General features: G+C 34.1%; 1 protein-coding gene across 1 annotated transcript in view; it reads right to left on the reverse strand.

Annotated features, from left to right (window-relative positions):
* LOC125668654 (WD repeat domain phosphoinositide-interacting protein 3-like) overlaps positions 1 to 16,669 on the reverse strand; it is a 45,809-nt gene extending 29,140 nt beyond the window's left edge. The window contains exons 1-4 of the mRNA XM_048902980.2: positions 16,477 to 16,669; positions 10,564 to 10,638; positions 2,464 to 2,565; positions 2,017 to 2,104 (exon numbers count right to left, since the gene is read on the reverse strand). Coding sequence (XP_048758937.1) covers positions 2,017 to 2,104; positions 2,464 to 2,565; positions 10,564 to 10,638; positions 16,477 to 16,543 — 332 coding nt within the window. The 5' untranslated portion in view covers positions 16,544 to 16,669. The remainder of the gene's footprint in view (positions 1 to 2,016; positions 2,105 to 2,463; positions 2,566 to 10,563; positions 10,639 to 16,476) is intronic.
* Positions 16,670 to 17,200: the final 531 nt, after the last annotated feature.

Raw genomic sequence — 17,200 nt, forward strand, 5'->3', positions numbered from 1 at the left:
CAGCCTCTCCTGCCTAAATCTTAAAGTTTTGATCTAACTTCTAACTATGCTTCTAAGCTTATATGTACAAATTTAACTGTTTTATTTTTACTCCGCTCTGTCTCTTAGGTATGCATATTTATTTATTCTATGTATATACAGTGGAACCCCGTTATTACGTTTTCCATTTTGTCACGATAAAATAACGTAATACCGGGGGCAACGTAATAAACGTTCCCAGTTAAATCCGTTAAAAATATAATTTGGAAATTGTATATCGTCCGTTGGTACTCCGTGAAGGGGTGTGTGAATATATCTTTACTGTTTCTTTGTTTAAAAGACTATGATACTTTGTTTTATTTACATCTTATCTTTAATGTCCGTAATTCTTCATGTTCTTATCCCTTTTCTTTATTTCGGTGTAGGATACATAAGGATGTTTTGATAAACGTTGCTTTTTCTGCATTCGTTTGGACCGCCATTTTGTTCAATTTTGAAACAATGCGTTCATGTAAATTTCTCTCAATAACTCGTTCCGGTTCGTATTCAACATTCGTATTTAAAAAATAACAAAACATCGTTTTTATTAAGTTCTCTAATTACACAATACACAACGCAATAAAAAAAAATCCCATCCTAAAAACAACAAAACTATAGACACAAAACGCACGCGATACCCAACATTTACACACTTCTCACCAACGATAAACATGCACGGAGAACAATTTAAGCGCAATCCACATAAAAAAAAATATAATGATGCACGAAGATTTCATTTATAACGCTAAATGATGGCACTAAAATCACGTGCGCATCAATGGATTTTAAAATATTCACTGAGGTAAATGCCGTGCACGAATCGGCCGATAGATTGGTGTATGTATGGACGAGATTTACGAACACCCAAGCTGCATGTCCAAACAACGAACAATTTTTTTAATTTAACACCTTTAGTCACCTATGTCCAAGCAGTTACCCAAGCGGTTGTAACATTGCTACGATAAATCTTGTCTTTCTTGTTTGGTACCAAAGCTTTCCGTGAATAGAGTTTTAATAGCGAAGGTAATTACACTATGCTGAACACACAGGCGGTTGAGAAATTATTTCTTTGATTATCAAAATATGAAAAATGAAGTAAATTTCATAGAGTACAATTTCTAAATAAACATTATTTAATTGTTTATCACTGGCTTCTATACGGGGTATTCACCTGTATTGATGTCGCTAGATTTATCGAAGCGTGATCAGTCAAGCGTCTCTAATCCCCAAACAGACCAGGAAATTTACGTGGTGACTGCCTCTGGCAGTCAAGGTGTGAATGGCTTATTATTTTGAGAATCACTATTGAATAATTAGGGGTTTATTACGTTTTTGTCGGAATTTTTACAACGTAATACCGAGTCCCGGCATTTTAGGACAACGTAATAACGAGGTCTATTTTATATAGGTTTGTTAAGAAATGGTTTTGTGTTTTGAAATTCCAACGTAATATGCGGACTAACGTAATAAAGGGGGAACGTAATAACGGGGTTCCACTGTATCCATATTTTTATGTTTGTGTTGCAAACTGTTTTCAGTTATGCATGCTCATCTTAATATAGCTAGTCCCTGTGTATATATATGCATGACTTGTGATGTCTGTATACAAGTATGCATCCTGTTTTATTTCAAATTTCTGTTTTTATGTCTATGCATGCAATTATATATCATTAGTGCTTTGTGGGTTTTTTTTTTTTTTTTTTTTAATGCTATATAGTCGGTTAAAGAGCTCTTAGCTCATGTTTATTGTTTACCTGTATATAGTTTTCCGACTTTAAATAAAAATTACTTACTTACTTTTACTTATATGAAGAAACTTAAATCCACTTCACCCAAGAATATTTTTTGCCAAGTTTGGTTAAAATTGGTACAGTGGTTCAGAAAAAGAAGTCAAAAATGTGAAAAGTTTACAGATAGACAGACAGACGACTAACACAATGGGTGATCAGAAAAGCTCAGTTGAGCTAAAAACTGTGTGTATTTGCTTGTGTCACCCACCTATCACGCCTCAGCCTGACACTGCGAACATCTGTGGAAAACTCCAGTTCAATCACTGGTTTCTTCTTCAGGTCATCCCATACCATCACTACATGTATTTAGAATTACAGAATGAAGAAAAGGGGTATCTTAATAAAATCTTTAAATGTATTCAAAAGAGGTTAATTATTTGCACATGAGCAACTCTGCAGTACAATGTATGCACAGAACATACATGGTAAAAAGAATACTTGTACTCCATCATTTGTTCATGAAGAGGTACAGCAATATGTCACATTTGTAGATGACTTCATCATTTGATACAGTCACCTGTACAATATTTTTCACAGGTAACTTTATCATTGGACACGTGAAGTGTACAATTCATAACTCTGCAGTATGAACTGTTTGATACAACAATGTATAAAAATTTTATGATAACTCTAAATCATGACACAATTTCCTTACCCTTTGTTGGTGGATACTTTGGATTTTTACCTCCGCCCACTAAAGCCAGGTAATTACATCTGAATAACATCTCTATGTGATGAATTCCACCATCAGCAAAGTCTGCACAGAATAGAAATATACAGTAAATAACTATATACTCATCAATTCAGGGTAGAACTATCTAACAAAGTCTGTACAGTGTAGAATTATAAATAACTATATACTCATCGATTCAGGGTAGAACTATCTAACAAAGTCTGTACAGTATAGAATTATAAATAACTATATACTCATCAATTCAGGGTAGAACTATCTAACAAAGTCTGTACAGTATAGAATTATAAATAACTATATACTCATCAATTCAGGATAGATATATCTTCTCATTTGTTATTTGCAACCGTTAATGCTGATTTTGATTTGATTTTGTTGTATTGGTAAATAAGATCAAAATAACGACCATAAAATTGGAAAATGTTGACTAGAATTAAGGCCAAGCTATACGATATGTTGTATAACTGTTATATCAATACAGGTTTATGTTATACGATGATATGTATAACTGTTATATCAATACAGGTTTATGTTATACGATGATATGTATAACTGTTATATCAATACAGGTTTATGTTATACGATGATATGTATAACTGTTATATCAATACAGGTTTATGTTATACAATGATATGTATAACTGTTATATCAATACAGGTTTTATGTTATACAATGATATGTATAACTGTTATATCAATACAGGTTTTATGTTATACAATGATATGTATAACTGTTATATCAATACAGGTTTATGTATTACAATGATATGTATAACTGTTATATCAATACAGGTTTATGTTTTACAATGATATGTATAACTGTTATATCAATACAGGTTTATGTTATACAATGATATGTATAACTGTTATATCAATACAGGTTTATGTATTACAATGATATGTATAACTGTTGTATCAATACAGGTTTATGTTATACAATGATATGTATAACTGTTATATCAATACAGGTTTATGTATTACAATGATATGTATAACTGTTGTATCAATACAGGTTTATGTTATACAATGATATGTATAACTGTTATATCAATACAGGTTTATGTTATAAGATGATATGTATAACTGTTATATCAATACAGGTTTATGTTATATAATGATATGTATAACTGTTATATCAATACAGGTTTATGTTATAAGATATGTATAACTGTTATATCAATACAGGTTTATGTTTTACGATGATATGTATAACTGTTATATCAATACAGGTTTATGTTATAAGATATGTATAACTGTTATATCAATACAGGTTTATGTTATAAGGTGATATGTATAACTGTTATATCAATACAGGTTTATGTTATATAATGATATGTATAACTGTTATATCAATACAGGTTTATGCTATACGATGATATGTATAACTGTTATATCAATACAGGTTTATGTTATACGATGATATGTATAACTGTTATATCAATACAGGTTTATGTTATAAGGTGATATGTATAACTGTTATATCAATACAGGTTTTATGTAATACAATGATATGTATAACTGTTATATCAATACAGGTTTATGTTATACGATGATATGTATAACTGTTATATCAATACAGGTTTATGTTATACGATATGTATAACTGTTATATCAATACAGGTTTATATTATAAGATGATATGTATAACTGTTGTATCAATACAGGTTTTATGTTATACAATGATATGTATAACTGTTATATCAATACAGGTTTTATGTTATACAATATGTATAACTGTTATATCAATACAGGTTTTATGTAATACAATGATATGTATAACTGTTATATCAATACAGGTTTATGTTTTAAGATGATATGTACAGACTGTGGACAAAAGTATTCGCACGATCGCGTCATTTTTCAAACATGTTTATCGAGTATCGTACATTGCGGGTTATCTCTCTTTGCACAGACATGAGTTATCCTTTCACCGATGATGTATTCAAAGAGTTGAAGGTCAATTATGTGACGTAATGATGTTTGTGTTCGTCTGCAACTCTGTTTATACATGCAAGGGAGTGATTAGAAAACATAATTAATTGGGTTGTAAACATCGGAACTCGGTATAGGCTGCTAAGAAAACATCGTAGCATTAGTTCAGGGCTGTAAAAGTTCTGGGGAAGTTGGAAAATTATTAAGAATTCCTATATCAACTGTTTATAGTGCTTGGAATAAGTTTCGAGTGCGAGGTACAACAGAAAACTAACAAAGAAGTGGACGAAAGAAATCAGTGAGTGCACGTGCACAACGGAGACTTGTTAGATAGACACAGTTGGACAGAAAAGGACCACTGTAGGACGTTACAAAGATGTAATGAAAATAACAATGCAAATATTTCAAAGAAAACTATTTGGCGATGTTTAAGACAGAAATGGATACTAAATATGTGTTTGTATCAAGAAAATATGGTCCGAGTTGTCAATCGTGTAAAAAGTGTGCAATGGTGTGCGGGTAAAATAAACTGGACCGTGGAAAATGAAAGGAAAGTGGTAATTTCTTCTGACAAGTGCCAGATTGTCTTTGGAAAATACTGTCGAGTATATATATGAAGAAGAAGTGATATAAATCTTGACTGTCGGACTGTATTTTCCCCCGAAACTGGTAAAATATTTGGGGATGCATTACGTGTCATGGCGTTATTACTCTTTGCAGAGTCAATACATATAGCAGCATGAATAACTCTGAAAATTATGTAGATAAATTGTGGCCTGTACAGCAAAACTCTTTCAAGATGACAATTATCTGTTTATGGATGACCATACACCTGTTCATTGATCTTGTCTTTCAACCAATTACAAAACGGACAAACAAATTCCACCACTGAAGTGGCCCACACAATCACCTGATTTATGCCCCGTAGAAAACATTTGGCTGGTAATTAAAAGAACACTTCATATCACATTTGTACATTAAATTCTGGTGATGAACTGTATCACAAAATTCTGGAAATCTGGACTTCATTTAGAGTAAATTATATAAAATCTCCATGCACCCTTCCACAACAAGTGCGCAAAGTTCAAAGGGCCCGAGGGTATATCACGAAAATATTAAGGTACTTGACATTCTTTTATATATTTTTATTGATTATTGATAGAAACTAATTGTTTATTTACAATATTTTTGCATTTACAAGTTATTTGTCCTGTTCGGACACTCCAAAAACATGTTTGTTTACCGTCAAGCGTTTTCGATAAACAAAATGGCCGCCATTGCCAGTGCGAATACTTTTGTCCACAGTCTGTATAACTGTTATATCAATACAGGTTTATGTTATACGATGATATGTATAACTGTTATATCAATACAGGTTTATGTTATACAATGATATGTATAACTGTTATATCAATACAGGTTTATGTTATACAATGATATGTATAACTGTTATATCAATACAGGTTTATGTTATACAATGATATGTATAACTGTTATATCAATACAGGTTTATGTTATACGATATGTATAACTGTTATATCAATACAGGTTTATGTTATAAGATGATATGTTTTAACTGTTATATCAATACAGGTTTTATGTAATACAATGATATGTATAACTGTTATATCAATACAGGTTTATGTTATAAGATGATATGTATAACTGTTATATCAATACAGGTTTATGTTATAAGATGATATGTATAACTGTTATATCAATACAGGTTTATGTGATACAATGATATGTATAACTGTTATATCAATACAGGTTTATGTTATAAGATGATATGTATAACTGTTATATCAATACAGGTTTTATGTAATACAATGATATGTATAACTGTTATATCAATACAGGTTTATGTTATACGATATGTATAACTGTTATATCAATACAGGTTTATGTTATAAGATGATATGTTTTAACTGTTATATCAATACAGGTTTTATGTAATACAATGATATGTATAACTGTTATATCAATACAGGTTTATGTTATAAGATGATATGTATAACTGTTATATCAATACAGGTTTATGTGATACAATGATATGTATAACTGTTATATCAATACAGGTTTATGTTATACAATATGTATAACTGTTATATCAATACAGGTTTATGTTATACGATATGAATAACTGTTATATCAATACAGGTTTATGTTATACGATGATATGTATAACTGTTATATCAATACAGGTTTATGTTATACGATATGAATAACTGTTATATCAATACAGGTATATGTTATACGATGATATGTATAACTGTTATATCAATACAGGTTTATGTTATACGATATGAATAACTGTTATATCAATACAGGTTTATGTTATAAGATGATATGTATAACTGTTATATCAATACAGGTTTATGTAATACAATGATATGTATAACTGTTATATCAATACAGGTTTATGTAATACAATGATATGTATAACTGTTATATCAATACAGGTTTATGTTATACAATATGTATAACTGTTATATCAATACAGGTTTATGTTATACGATGATATGTATAACTGTTATATCAATACAGGTTTATGTTTTACGATGATATGTATAACTGTTATATCAATACAGGTTTATGTTATACAATGATATGTATAACTGTTATATCAATACAGGTTTATGTTATACGATATGTATAACTGTTATATCAATACAGGTTTATGTTATAAGATGATATGTATAACTGTTATATCAATACAGGTTTATGTTATATGATGATATTGCTACGGTTCAGGGGCCCGTTTTACAAAACAACTTACGGCAAAGTCGCAAGTCTTAAATTGTATTACACAGTTATTACTTTAAGTGAATGAAGTAAAACTTTTCTGAGGCTTAATTTTCAACAATTTAAAGAAACATTTTGCATTTGGAGTGAATGACCTTACAATAAACCGGAAAATTCCAGTATGTAAAGTTTGTCGTAAGTCGTAAGTTCCTTTGTAAAACGCGCCCCAGGACTTCACTCATTAAATACACTACTTTATACCTATACAACATTAAACTGACCTGATAGTAGATGTAACTTTAGAATTATCCAATTAAATCCATATCATTTGTTACAATGTTGTGATTTTCATTCAGACTAACCACTTATGATGGAATATTATGAACCCTGAACCCGATGTTCAAAACTACTTCTAAAGTCATTTATAAGCAAAATATGAACAATAGAAACGAACTACAATTGATTTTATTGAACTTGATTGCTTTGATTCACATATTGTTATAAAATATGTTATGTTTATTATGTTTATATTGGTACAACGTTATTAAGTAATATTTACAAATTTAACGCGCTAACTTAGATAAACGTATGACGTTATCAGTTTGAAACGTTACTACGTCATAACAACAACCGATGTAAATAAAAGACAGCTGTTTGGAGAGAGAAGATCAGTCAACTGAAGAGAGAGACTCGGTACATTTCAGAAATAAGACAGTGGTAGGTACCAAATAGTACCAAGTTTAGGTTACATGTAACCACATATTTATTAGAGTGACATAACGTTTTTATAGTAATTTACAAGCCCTTTTAGTAATAGGAACGTCTGGATTGGTTCGTCACTGTATACTTAACTAAATAACGTACCAACCAAACGAGTTACCATTATATGTGTAAAAACAATTTGACCAAAGAATCGTTGCAATAAATGTTATAAACTTTATAGAATATTATTCTTAGACATATGACTATCAAGTGAAAGAGGACCATCAATTGGTCATCGTTCGTCATATAAATTGTGGTCAACCAACCATTTCTACCTTGACAATTCATTAGAAGATAAACAGCGACCCATGATTATATGATTATGTAACTACCCCATACCCTCGGTTTCGTTACATTGGTGGCAGCAGTGGGATCAGCTGTTTTTTAAAAAAGATTGTAACACTAAAATCGGTACAAAAATGTCAAGGAACGAAGAAATTCTTGAAGGAAGTGACCATAATATAGAAGAACAAGGAGAATTCATGGAGGGTACGTCGAGCAGAGAAGTTCTTTTGCGGGTTAATCATAATGAGGACCAGATAGGCGACGGTAGCGGTGTTCATTCAGGTACACAGGATAGTTTACAAGCAATTCTACATGAAACAAGAGGTACTGTGAGCAATGCTCACTAAGAATACCCCCCGCTTACCCCAATCTCCCAAAGGGTGTTGGTAATAGGTAAAACTTCAGTATTATGATCCAAAAGGTATCTAGGAACACAGCATCTCCATGCGATGAAAAAAGCCGTTAAAGAATTTAAATGGAAACCATATTGCTACTTTGATGTCCAGTGTGCGTGACCTTTGACCTTTTGACCCCAAAATCGATAGGGAACATCTTCATCCCATGGGTAGTCCATATATATGATATGGTGACTGTAGGTGGAAAGGATAACGCTTTAGAGCCCGGAAACCATATTGCTACTTTGATGTCCAGTGCACTTGACCTTTGACCTTTTGACCCCAAAATCGATAGGGAACATCTTCATCCCATGGGTAGTCCATATATATGATATGGTGATGGTAGGTGGAAAGGATAATGCTTTAGAGCCCGGAAACCATTGCGTCTACAGACGGACGGACAGACGGACAACCCGATTCCAGTATACCCCCCACAACTTGTTGCGGGGGGTATAATAAAAACTTTGAAGTCACAAATGAGTTTATTACAAAATCAAGTAAGATTACCAAGTGATGACACACGGCATGTAAACCAAAATAGGGTGCGCTTTGGTGCCAATACCGCGTGTGAAAATGACCAGTTACACAACTCACATCAACTAGATGGAAGTACATCTATACAAAATTCATATGATGAACCTCGTGGTTATGAACATTCCAGAACAAGTTGGTCAAATCCGACAGTATCGCACAGCTTTACTAACAACGCTAGAATCAACGAATTTGAGCCGACCATGCGCCCATATGAAAATTCAAGGGAGCGAATCTATGACTACGATGTACCCAACGATGGTCACATAGGACAAGTCTCATACCATGGATTCAGACGTACACAAGAATCAAAGGGGAGAAAACCTACGACATTCGATGGGACCGTGAATTGGAAAGACTACATCGTACATTTCGACATGATCGCTGATTTAAACTACTGGAATGACGAAACTAAAGCACTAGAATTGGCTACAAGTCTACATGTTTCGTCATTAAGCATTCTGAGTGACCTTTCCATCTTTTAAAAAAACATAATTAAATGATAAGAAAATAAAACTTATAATTCCTTGTTTGATGCATGTATCAAACGAAAAATTGGACGAAAAACTTTTTCATCAATGCACTATGCACATTGATGAAGTTTTCTGTCCAATTTTTCGTTTGATACATGCATCAAACAAAGAATTATAAGTTTCATTTCTTAAATCAATACAGGTTTTAAGTTTTTTTTAAAAAAGCAAAATATACCAGGTTGATTGTTTTATATAAAAGTGAATATTTTTTTTGTGTCAACAAGCATAGAGGCAAGCACACATAATATTTACTACTTTATTGTGGCAATGTATTGTTGTAACAAAACACAGTTTTACACAGATGAATAAGTAACTTTGAATCCCTTGAGGATCCGGGTTAGAATAGGTCCTCAGTACTCCTTGCTTGTCGTAAGAGGTGACTAAATGGGGCAGTCCTTTGGATGAGACCGCAAAAACTGAGGCCCCGTGTCACAGCAGGTGTGGCACGATAAAGATCCCTCCCTGCTCAAAGGCCGTAAGCGCCGAGCATAGGCCTAAATTGTGCAGCCCTTCACCGGCAGTGGTGACGTCTCCATATGAGTGAAATATTCTCGAGAGGGTCGTTAAACAATATACAATCAATCAATCAAGTACCTTCGAAAGTCTGAACTGGACATGTGACTCACTTGATTCATGCATGACCGAGTGACGGTGGACTGTAAACACCGATTGAAAATAAAATAATTCTGGTTAAAACAGGTGAAATATTGTACGACATGTCTCATAAATACACTGTACGTACATGCTATGATTTAAGTGTTTTTACAAGGTGGAACTTAAAATTGTCAACGAAAGGACACGGCAGCAACAATATGCTCCCCCGAAAAAAAATTGGGGGGGGGGGCATAAAAATCTTTTAAATCAAGAACTGTGTTAAAATACCTTGCCGTTCCTTTTCTTTCAGTGGATCTGAATTGTATACTCGAAATCCCGTCTCCATTCCACAAGCAAAACATCCTGTAAACATTTGAAAAAAAATTAACACCATACTTGTAAACAAGAGGCCAATGGGCCTTAATGGTCACCTGAGTATAATATACTAATCTGCATGTACAGTGAAAATTCTTCAAACTGCTTTTAAAGTCCCTGCAGAAATCTTGACATTTCCTTGAAAATAAATTCTCACAAAACTGGCAAACCCTGAAAACCAGACACCTACCACTTTTTTAAAAATCAGGTAACAAATATGTGCAATTTCCCTTCATAATACAGCCCACTTTTTCAAGACAAGAGCACAATGACCAGGAATAAGCAAGACCAGCCAGATAAGAAAATGACTGATGAGCCAGGAGTGACACTTACCCACCAGAGTTGTGAAAAATGCAAGTGTCCTCTATTGTTTACCAGTGATGCCAAGGTGTTATTGACACCTGAACAATCCAAGGAACTCTAAATACTGTACAAAATTTATCAAACAGATATTGGACATAATGAACTTAATAGAGTATCAAATGCCTTATTGTTGTTACACCCTGTTTTCTATGGATATAAGCAGCAGTGAATAAAAAACAACACATAAATGTCAATGATGAAAAAATGTGATAATGATCTGATGATTATAAAGTCTCCCAAACAAAGTACTGGCTGTATAAAGGTGGGCTTTTTCCGAGAAATACTATCCCCCCCCCCCCCCCCCCCCCCACATTAATAAAGCCCTTGCATAAAATTCATGCCAATTTTAATTCCTTTTAAAAATCTAGGTCACAAAGACCTTGATTTTGAAAATTTTCAAAAAATCCTTTTGTTTCCTTTAAGGTATAACCTCAATACACTAAAGCTTATACTCTGTATGACACCAAGTCACAAGATGGCGATTTAAATGTTTTGTGAAATTATTTGTATCGATCAATTTGTTTGTCTACCATCGTAGCTCAGTGGTTAAAGCAATGGGCTGGTGAACCGCAGATCTCAAGTTCAAATCCCCCAGAGTCTTTTGTTCATGTGTTGAAATAATTTTTTGAAAATCATGTTTTTATCCAAATTTGTATATTTTTTCCCTTTTTGACATATATACTTATTGTATATCATCATATCTCTTATAATTATATAAATTCGAACTGATTTGAGAAACTATTTCTGGGTGTAGTGAGCTACCTTAAAACTAGCATCACTTTACCTTGATCCTAGTTTGTAGGTAACAAAATCCTCTCATAATTTCTGATAATCCCATGTCTCCATCAGTCCCGGTTCTAAAGTTTTATGATGAAGGTCAGAGTCACTGGAGATAATTCGTCTAGTTTGTAGGTTACATCAAGACTTCATGTCTCTATCAGTCCCAGATCTAAACTAACACTAATCTTAATTTCAACGTCAAAGTCACAGAAATCATTTGACCTTGATACAAGATTGCATCCTCTGATCATTTCTGAAGATCCCATTCTCTATCAATTCCTGTTCTAAAATCATACAAGTTCACTGGAGTCACTTAATTGACCTTGATACTAATTTGTAGATCCCATAACAAAATCATCATTTCTGAAGATCCCATGTCTCTCTATCAGACCTGATTCTGAAGTAATACAAATCTATGTTCAAAGGTCAGAGTTCAATGTCACCCGAGTAACTTAACCTTAATACTGATTTGAAGGTCAGATCATGCTCTGGAAGGCCCTGTCATTCTCTTTTCAAATCAAAACACCCCATCCCATGGGGATCCAGGTTAGAATGGGTCCACAGTACCCCTTGCTTGTTGTAAGAGGCGACTAAATGAGGTGGTCCTTTAGATGAGACCACAAAAAACTGAGGCCCCATGTAACAGCAGGTATCGCACGATAAAGATCCCTCTCTACTCAAAGGCTGTGAGCGCCAAGCATAGGCCTAAATTTTTCAGCCCTTCACCGGCAATGTTGACATCTCCATATGAGTGAAATATTCTTGATAGGGACATTAAACAATATACCATCACTACTCGGGCAGATGTGGCAAGACCTGTGCTGTACCGTCTTCCATCTGCAGCAGCACACCTGAAAGACACTGGGCCAAAAACCACCTCTGAACACCCCAGGACTCTTATCATATTTGTCAAGTTATATCTGTTGAATTTTGGAATTCATTTTCCCCCATAGAGTTCGATGTTAGACCTCACATCCCATTTGATCCCCCCAAATGTACTCTAACCCCTTCAATCTGAAAACAAAAACATTCCTGCACAACTAGATACATTGGCCTATCATATCCTTAAATATCTAAATAATACAGTCAAACCTCATTATCTCAAACTCAATGGGACTGAGAAAGAACTATCTAAGGATTCGAGATATCGAAGGTAAAATACTTAAAGAATAAGTGGATGGGACTTCTGAATCACTTTGACATACCCAGGGTATTCGAGATATCAGTGTTCCAGATATCGAAGTTCAACTGTACTTCATCAAGGTTTACAGAGAACGGGCTGCGAACCGTTTTAGGCGCAGGAGAGAAGCAAAAGAGGAAGAATAATAAGAACAAGCTATAAATCTCCTCAATCACCACCATGTGTTGGAAATGGACCCAGGTCAAAATTTTAATACCAGAAATGGACTCTGAATCCTCAATTAACCCCATCGTTGGAAACCCACGGTCGGTCGCTCTCCGTTTACCTCCCGTGGGACATAATGCTGGTATTTTCGCTGGAAAGTGTGTCTCGGCTTCTATATGCGATTGGTTGCTTTACCATATCTTATTGCAATATTCAACCAATGAAAAAGCCCCTTATTTCCAGTCTTCGGGAGCATAGAAAAACATGCTTTCGAAGCGAAGATTTTGACTATGTTTATTAAAGTTGGACAAGTTACAAAACTTTCAGCGAGACACACAGGTAAACTTTGGTATCTCGAACATCGATATGTCGAATACCATGGATGTCTTGAAGTGAGTCGACGGCCCCAGCCAGTTTTATTATATTCATGTTTTTGAAAAACCTCGGTATCTCAAATCTTGATTACCTGGCGTATCTCGAAGTGGATTTACGGTACTAAGTGCTAAAAACACATGTGTTATTTCAAAGTCCAACAAGTTTCTTGCTCCATTGAATTCACAACATTCACACAATCATCCTGTTATGCTAATTTTATGGTTTGTTGGACATTTCCGTTAGGTCTAGCATGGGCTTCATGGGACCATTGTTGATAATCGTGTCTTATTAGCCCCAAGCTGTTGATTTGGTAGCTTTATCTATGGAGATTGGGTGTTTGGAGGTGATAATGAAATGCACACTAATACGTAAGATGACACGATAATTAACCAAGCAGCTTGGGGACGAGTATTGAAATAGGATGGGATTTTGTGATGTCACGACATGGTAGTAAGGCCTTTGTGGGAATGTTCAAAATAACATTAAAATATGTCCGTTGTTTGATTGTTGCAAGGGAGTTTAGACCTCTGAAGCAACGGATGAGAAAGAAAAATCATTTCTGAGGTTAATCGTGTCGGAAAATAGGTTTGTTTCGGTGAATTCAATAATAAAATCGGACTCGAATCGAGGAGGGGGGCAAATTGTTGTTGTACACTTTGTGTATCTATACATATTGATAGAGGTTTTTTTTCTTTTTTCTATTTAAATATCTATTTATTGATTAAAATTCAGATACCTCAGGGTTGTCACTAACGCAAGAATCTGCATCTAGGACGCAGAAAATTCATTTGGGACGCAAGTTTGTCTGATATGGCGAGTCCTGCGGACGCATCAGTAACGGTCATGGACTCCAAGTAAAAATCATAATTTTTTAGAAGCCCTGATATTGTGTATGAATTAAATCTTGTAGTAGGAAAAAATCTAGGTAAAATGTTACACTCCAGTGAACCGAAATAATACCACCTAGTTCACAGTGTCCCAATCCGACTTGTTTGTTTAGCGTCAGTCAATACGCCAGTTTCAAGATACGAACTCTTCTGTATAGGAGGTGCATTTAGTGGAACTTCGAATGTCTTAGTGGGACAGAGTGGACCTACAGCCAATGAGGAAGATGATGAAATGTATTAAAAGCGGCTTCTCTTTAAATATGTAAATGTGGGAAATTTTATACAAAATACTATCAAAAGAAATGTTTTACCGAAGTGGATACATACAAACAATGTCATATTTGCAAGAAATATCTTAGATATGGTACTTATGACCAACGAAATAACGTGATAGGATAAGAATTCTATGTATTTAATTACTCCCTATATACTTATCACTTACTTAGTTTGTGTATCAGTCGAATTTGGGTGATCAAACAGTGTATGAGAGACTTACTTAGTACATTCACTTACGCAGTGATAAATAATTGTCCCACTCCCGCATGTAAACAAATTCTTCTGCGTATTACTAAGTACGAGAGTTCTCCAAAGGGAAATAACTCCGACGTATCTCGAAACCAGCATATTAGGAGTGAATTAGAATATAATTTTCAAAAGATAATTAGATAACATGCAAAATGAAGAACGTTTTGCCACTGGCAGTTATTTAATCTTATTACTTTATTTATTTGTTTGTTTTACAAATCGGGATCTATATTTAAATATAAATGTTTGTCTTCCGGTAGACATTTTTATTGGAATCGAAAGTAGCGTAGTTTGTAAACTTTGGTAGGTTTTTCAGATCATCGGAAAACAAAACTAGTACGCATCTATTTTATCACAATAATAATTTGATTAAAATGCTGTTTAATATTTTGTTGTGATGATAGGAGATTCGGGGAAATAATTCTGTTGGCGTGGACAATTAGTCATCCAAGGCCAAGTCGCGAATGATTAAAAATAAATCTTAAAATTTATATGTTTTGTACTGCTTCCAATTTAATTATCTAAAAATAAAAAAGATTCATTATATATCCATGGGACTCATCAAATTTTCATGGGACTCATCAAATTTTTGTGGGACTCAAGTTGCTTATAAACCACAAGTCCGGGACCTGTCTTCAATAATTTCTAGTGACAACCATGACATTACCTGTGCAGTGTGGTTTAAACAGGTTGGGAACACTTCCCCTATAGCGAGATATTCTCGCTAAAACGCGATTATCCCTCTCTAGCGAGAATAAATATATTGCGTACAACAGAGAAAAACACCCGCGGAGTACATCTTTTCGTGATTCACGTGAAAAGAAGAAAAAGTGCTAAAATGTCTGATACTTCTGCAAATATATAAATCAAAACAAAAACACTCACAATGTGTATTGGATTTCAGACTGCTTCCCTCTTACGCAGCAACTTTGGTATGCAATTTCATTACTATGTTGTCAATTTCATAGAAACAATTTGCATCATGTTGAGTGCGTGTCGCACTTATTCAGCGTTGCACGAGATTTGCCATTATTTTCAATAAAGACGCCAAAACACCTGTTTATGGTAATGTTTATTTCTCGCTAAAGAGGGATAATCGCGTTTTAGCGAGAATATCTCGCTATAGGGGAAGTGTTCCCAACCTGTTAAATGCTGGTCATATAATTTAAATAGAATCTTATTTATGAAAAAGGACACTGTAACAAATAAACGTATTCATTTCACCACATTCAAACAATTCATCTTGCAAGAATGGGTGATTTATATAATCATCCTTTTTTCTCTCTCTCTCTCTCTCTTGAATTATAAACAGCAATCTGGATAAGACAACATTCGACTTTCAATGAGTTTCATAAAACTTTTAAGCTCAAATTCAAGGAAAACATGTTCCTGATTTATTTTGTGTTTTCAAATAAGTGCTGACCTCACAACTGACAACTGGATTTACAATTAACAGTTAACTGTAAAGTTTTCAGCTTCCCAGACTTTCTTCGAGACTTCGAACAAAAACTTGGAAAAAAGTGGTCACTGAAAGCAGTCCCGCGACATTACCTTGATCCTGGTTCCATCCCGCATATAACAGACCATTCCCGTGCGAGTTACCGAGAGATAAATCCATTGTAAATTTAACTATCGGTATATATTTACTCTCATTTTCGCAAAATGTCACTGCTTTCAATTTAGTTATTAGACTAGTTGTTAACACACCCCCATAACACGAAAAACGTTTAAAAGATATTGAAACTAATCTGCCTCCGAAGGATGCTTTTGCATTGGCAAGCGGTAAATGTAGTACAGCCGAAACCCGAAAGTCCCCGATAGCGATTTTTGCATGATTTCTGTCGTAATAGTAAATAGAATGGCATCAAACTTTTTGTGATAACTGTTTGTGATCTATTAAACAAGAATCGTGTAACTTTTTCTGAGAATTCTATTACGAAGGTACTGAACCAGAGTTTTCATTTACCAAAAAGTGGTAAATCTAGTACGTTTTATAAATGCCGAAACCTGAACAAGGTCGCTAATCATGCGATCTACCGAATGTCCGTGTTTTAGCATTAAACATAGGCAATCAGACTGAGTTCTAGATATCTAAAGTAACTAAATTAAATCGCACTTACATATATGGTGCATTTACATGCGCAATTTATTATGTTACCTTACATAGTGTAATCATACATGCACTCGGCCAGGCAGAGTCGCTCCGAGTGAAGAAAAGGTTCAACGAATAGCTTAGTCCGAAATATCTGACGTTTTCCTGGCTTTTTTATGATTT

The sequence above is a fragment of the Ostrea edulis genome, chromosome 4 (assembly GCF_947568905.1).
Source record: "Ostrea edulis chromosome 4, xbOstEdul1.1, whole genome shotgun sequence".
Classification (NCBI taxonomy): domain Eukaryota; kingdom Metazoa; phylum Mollusca; class Bivalvia; order Ostreida; family Ostreidae; genus Ostrea; species Ostrea edulis.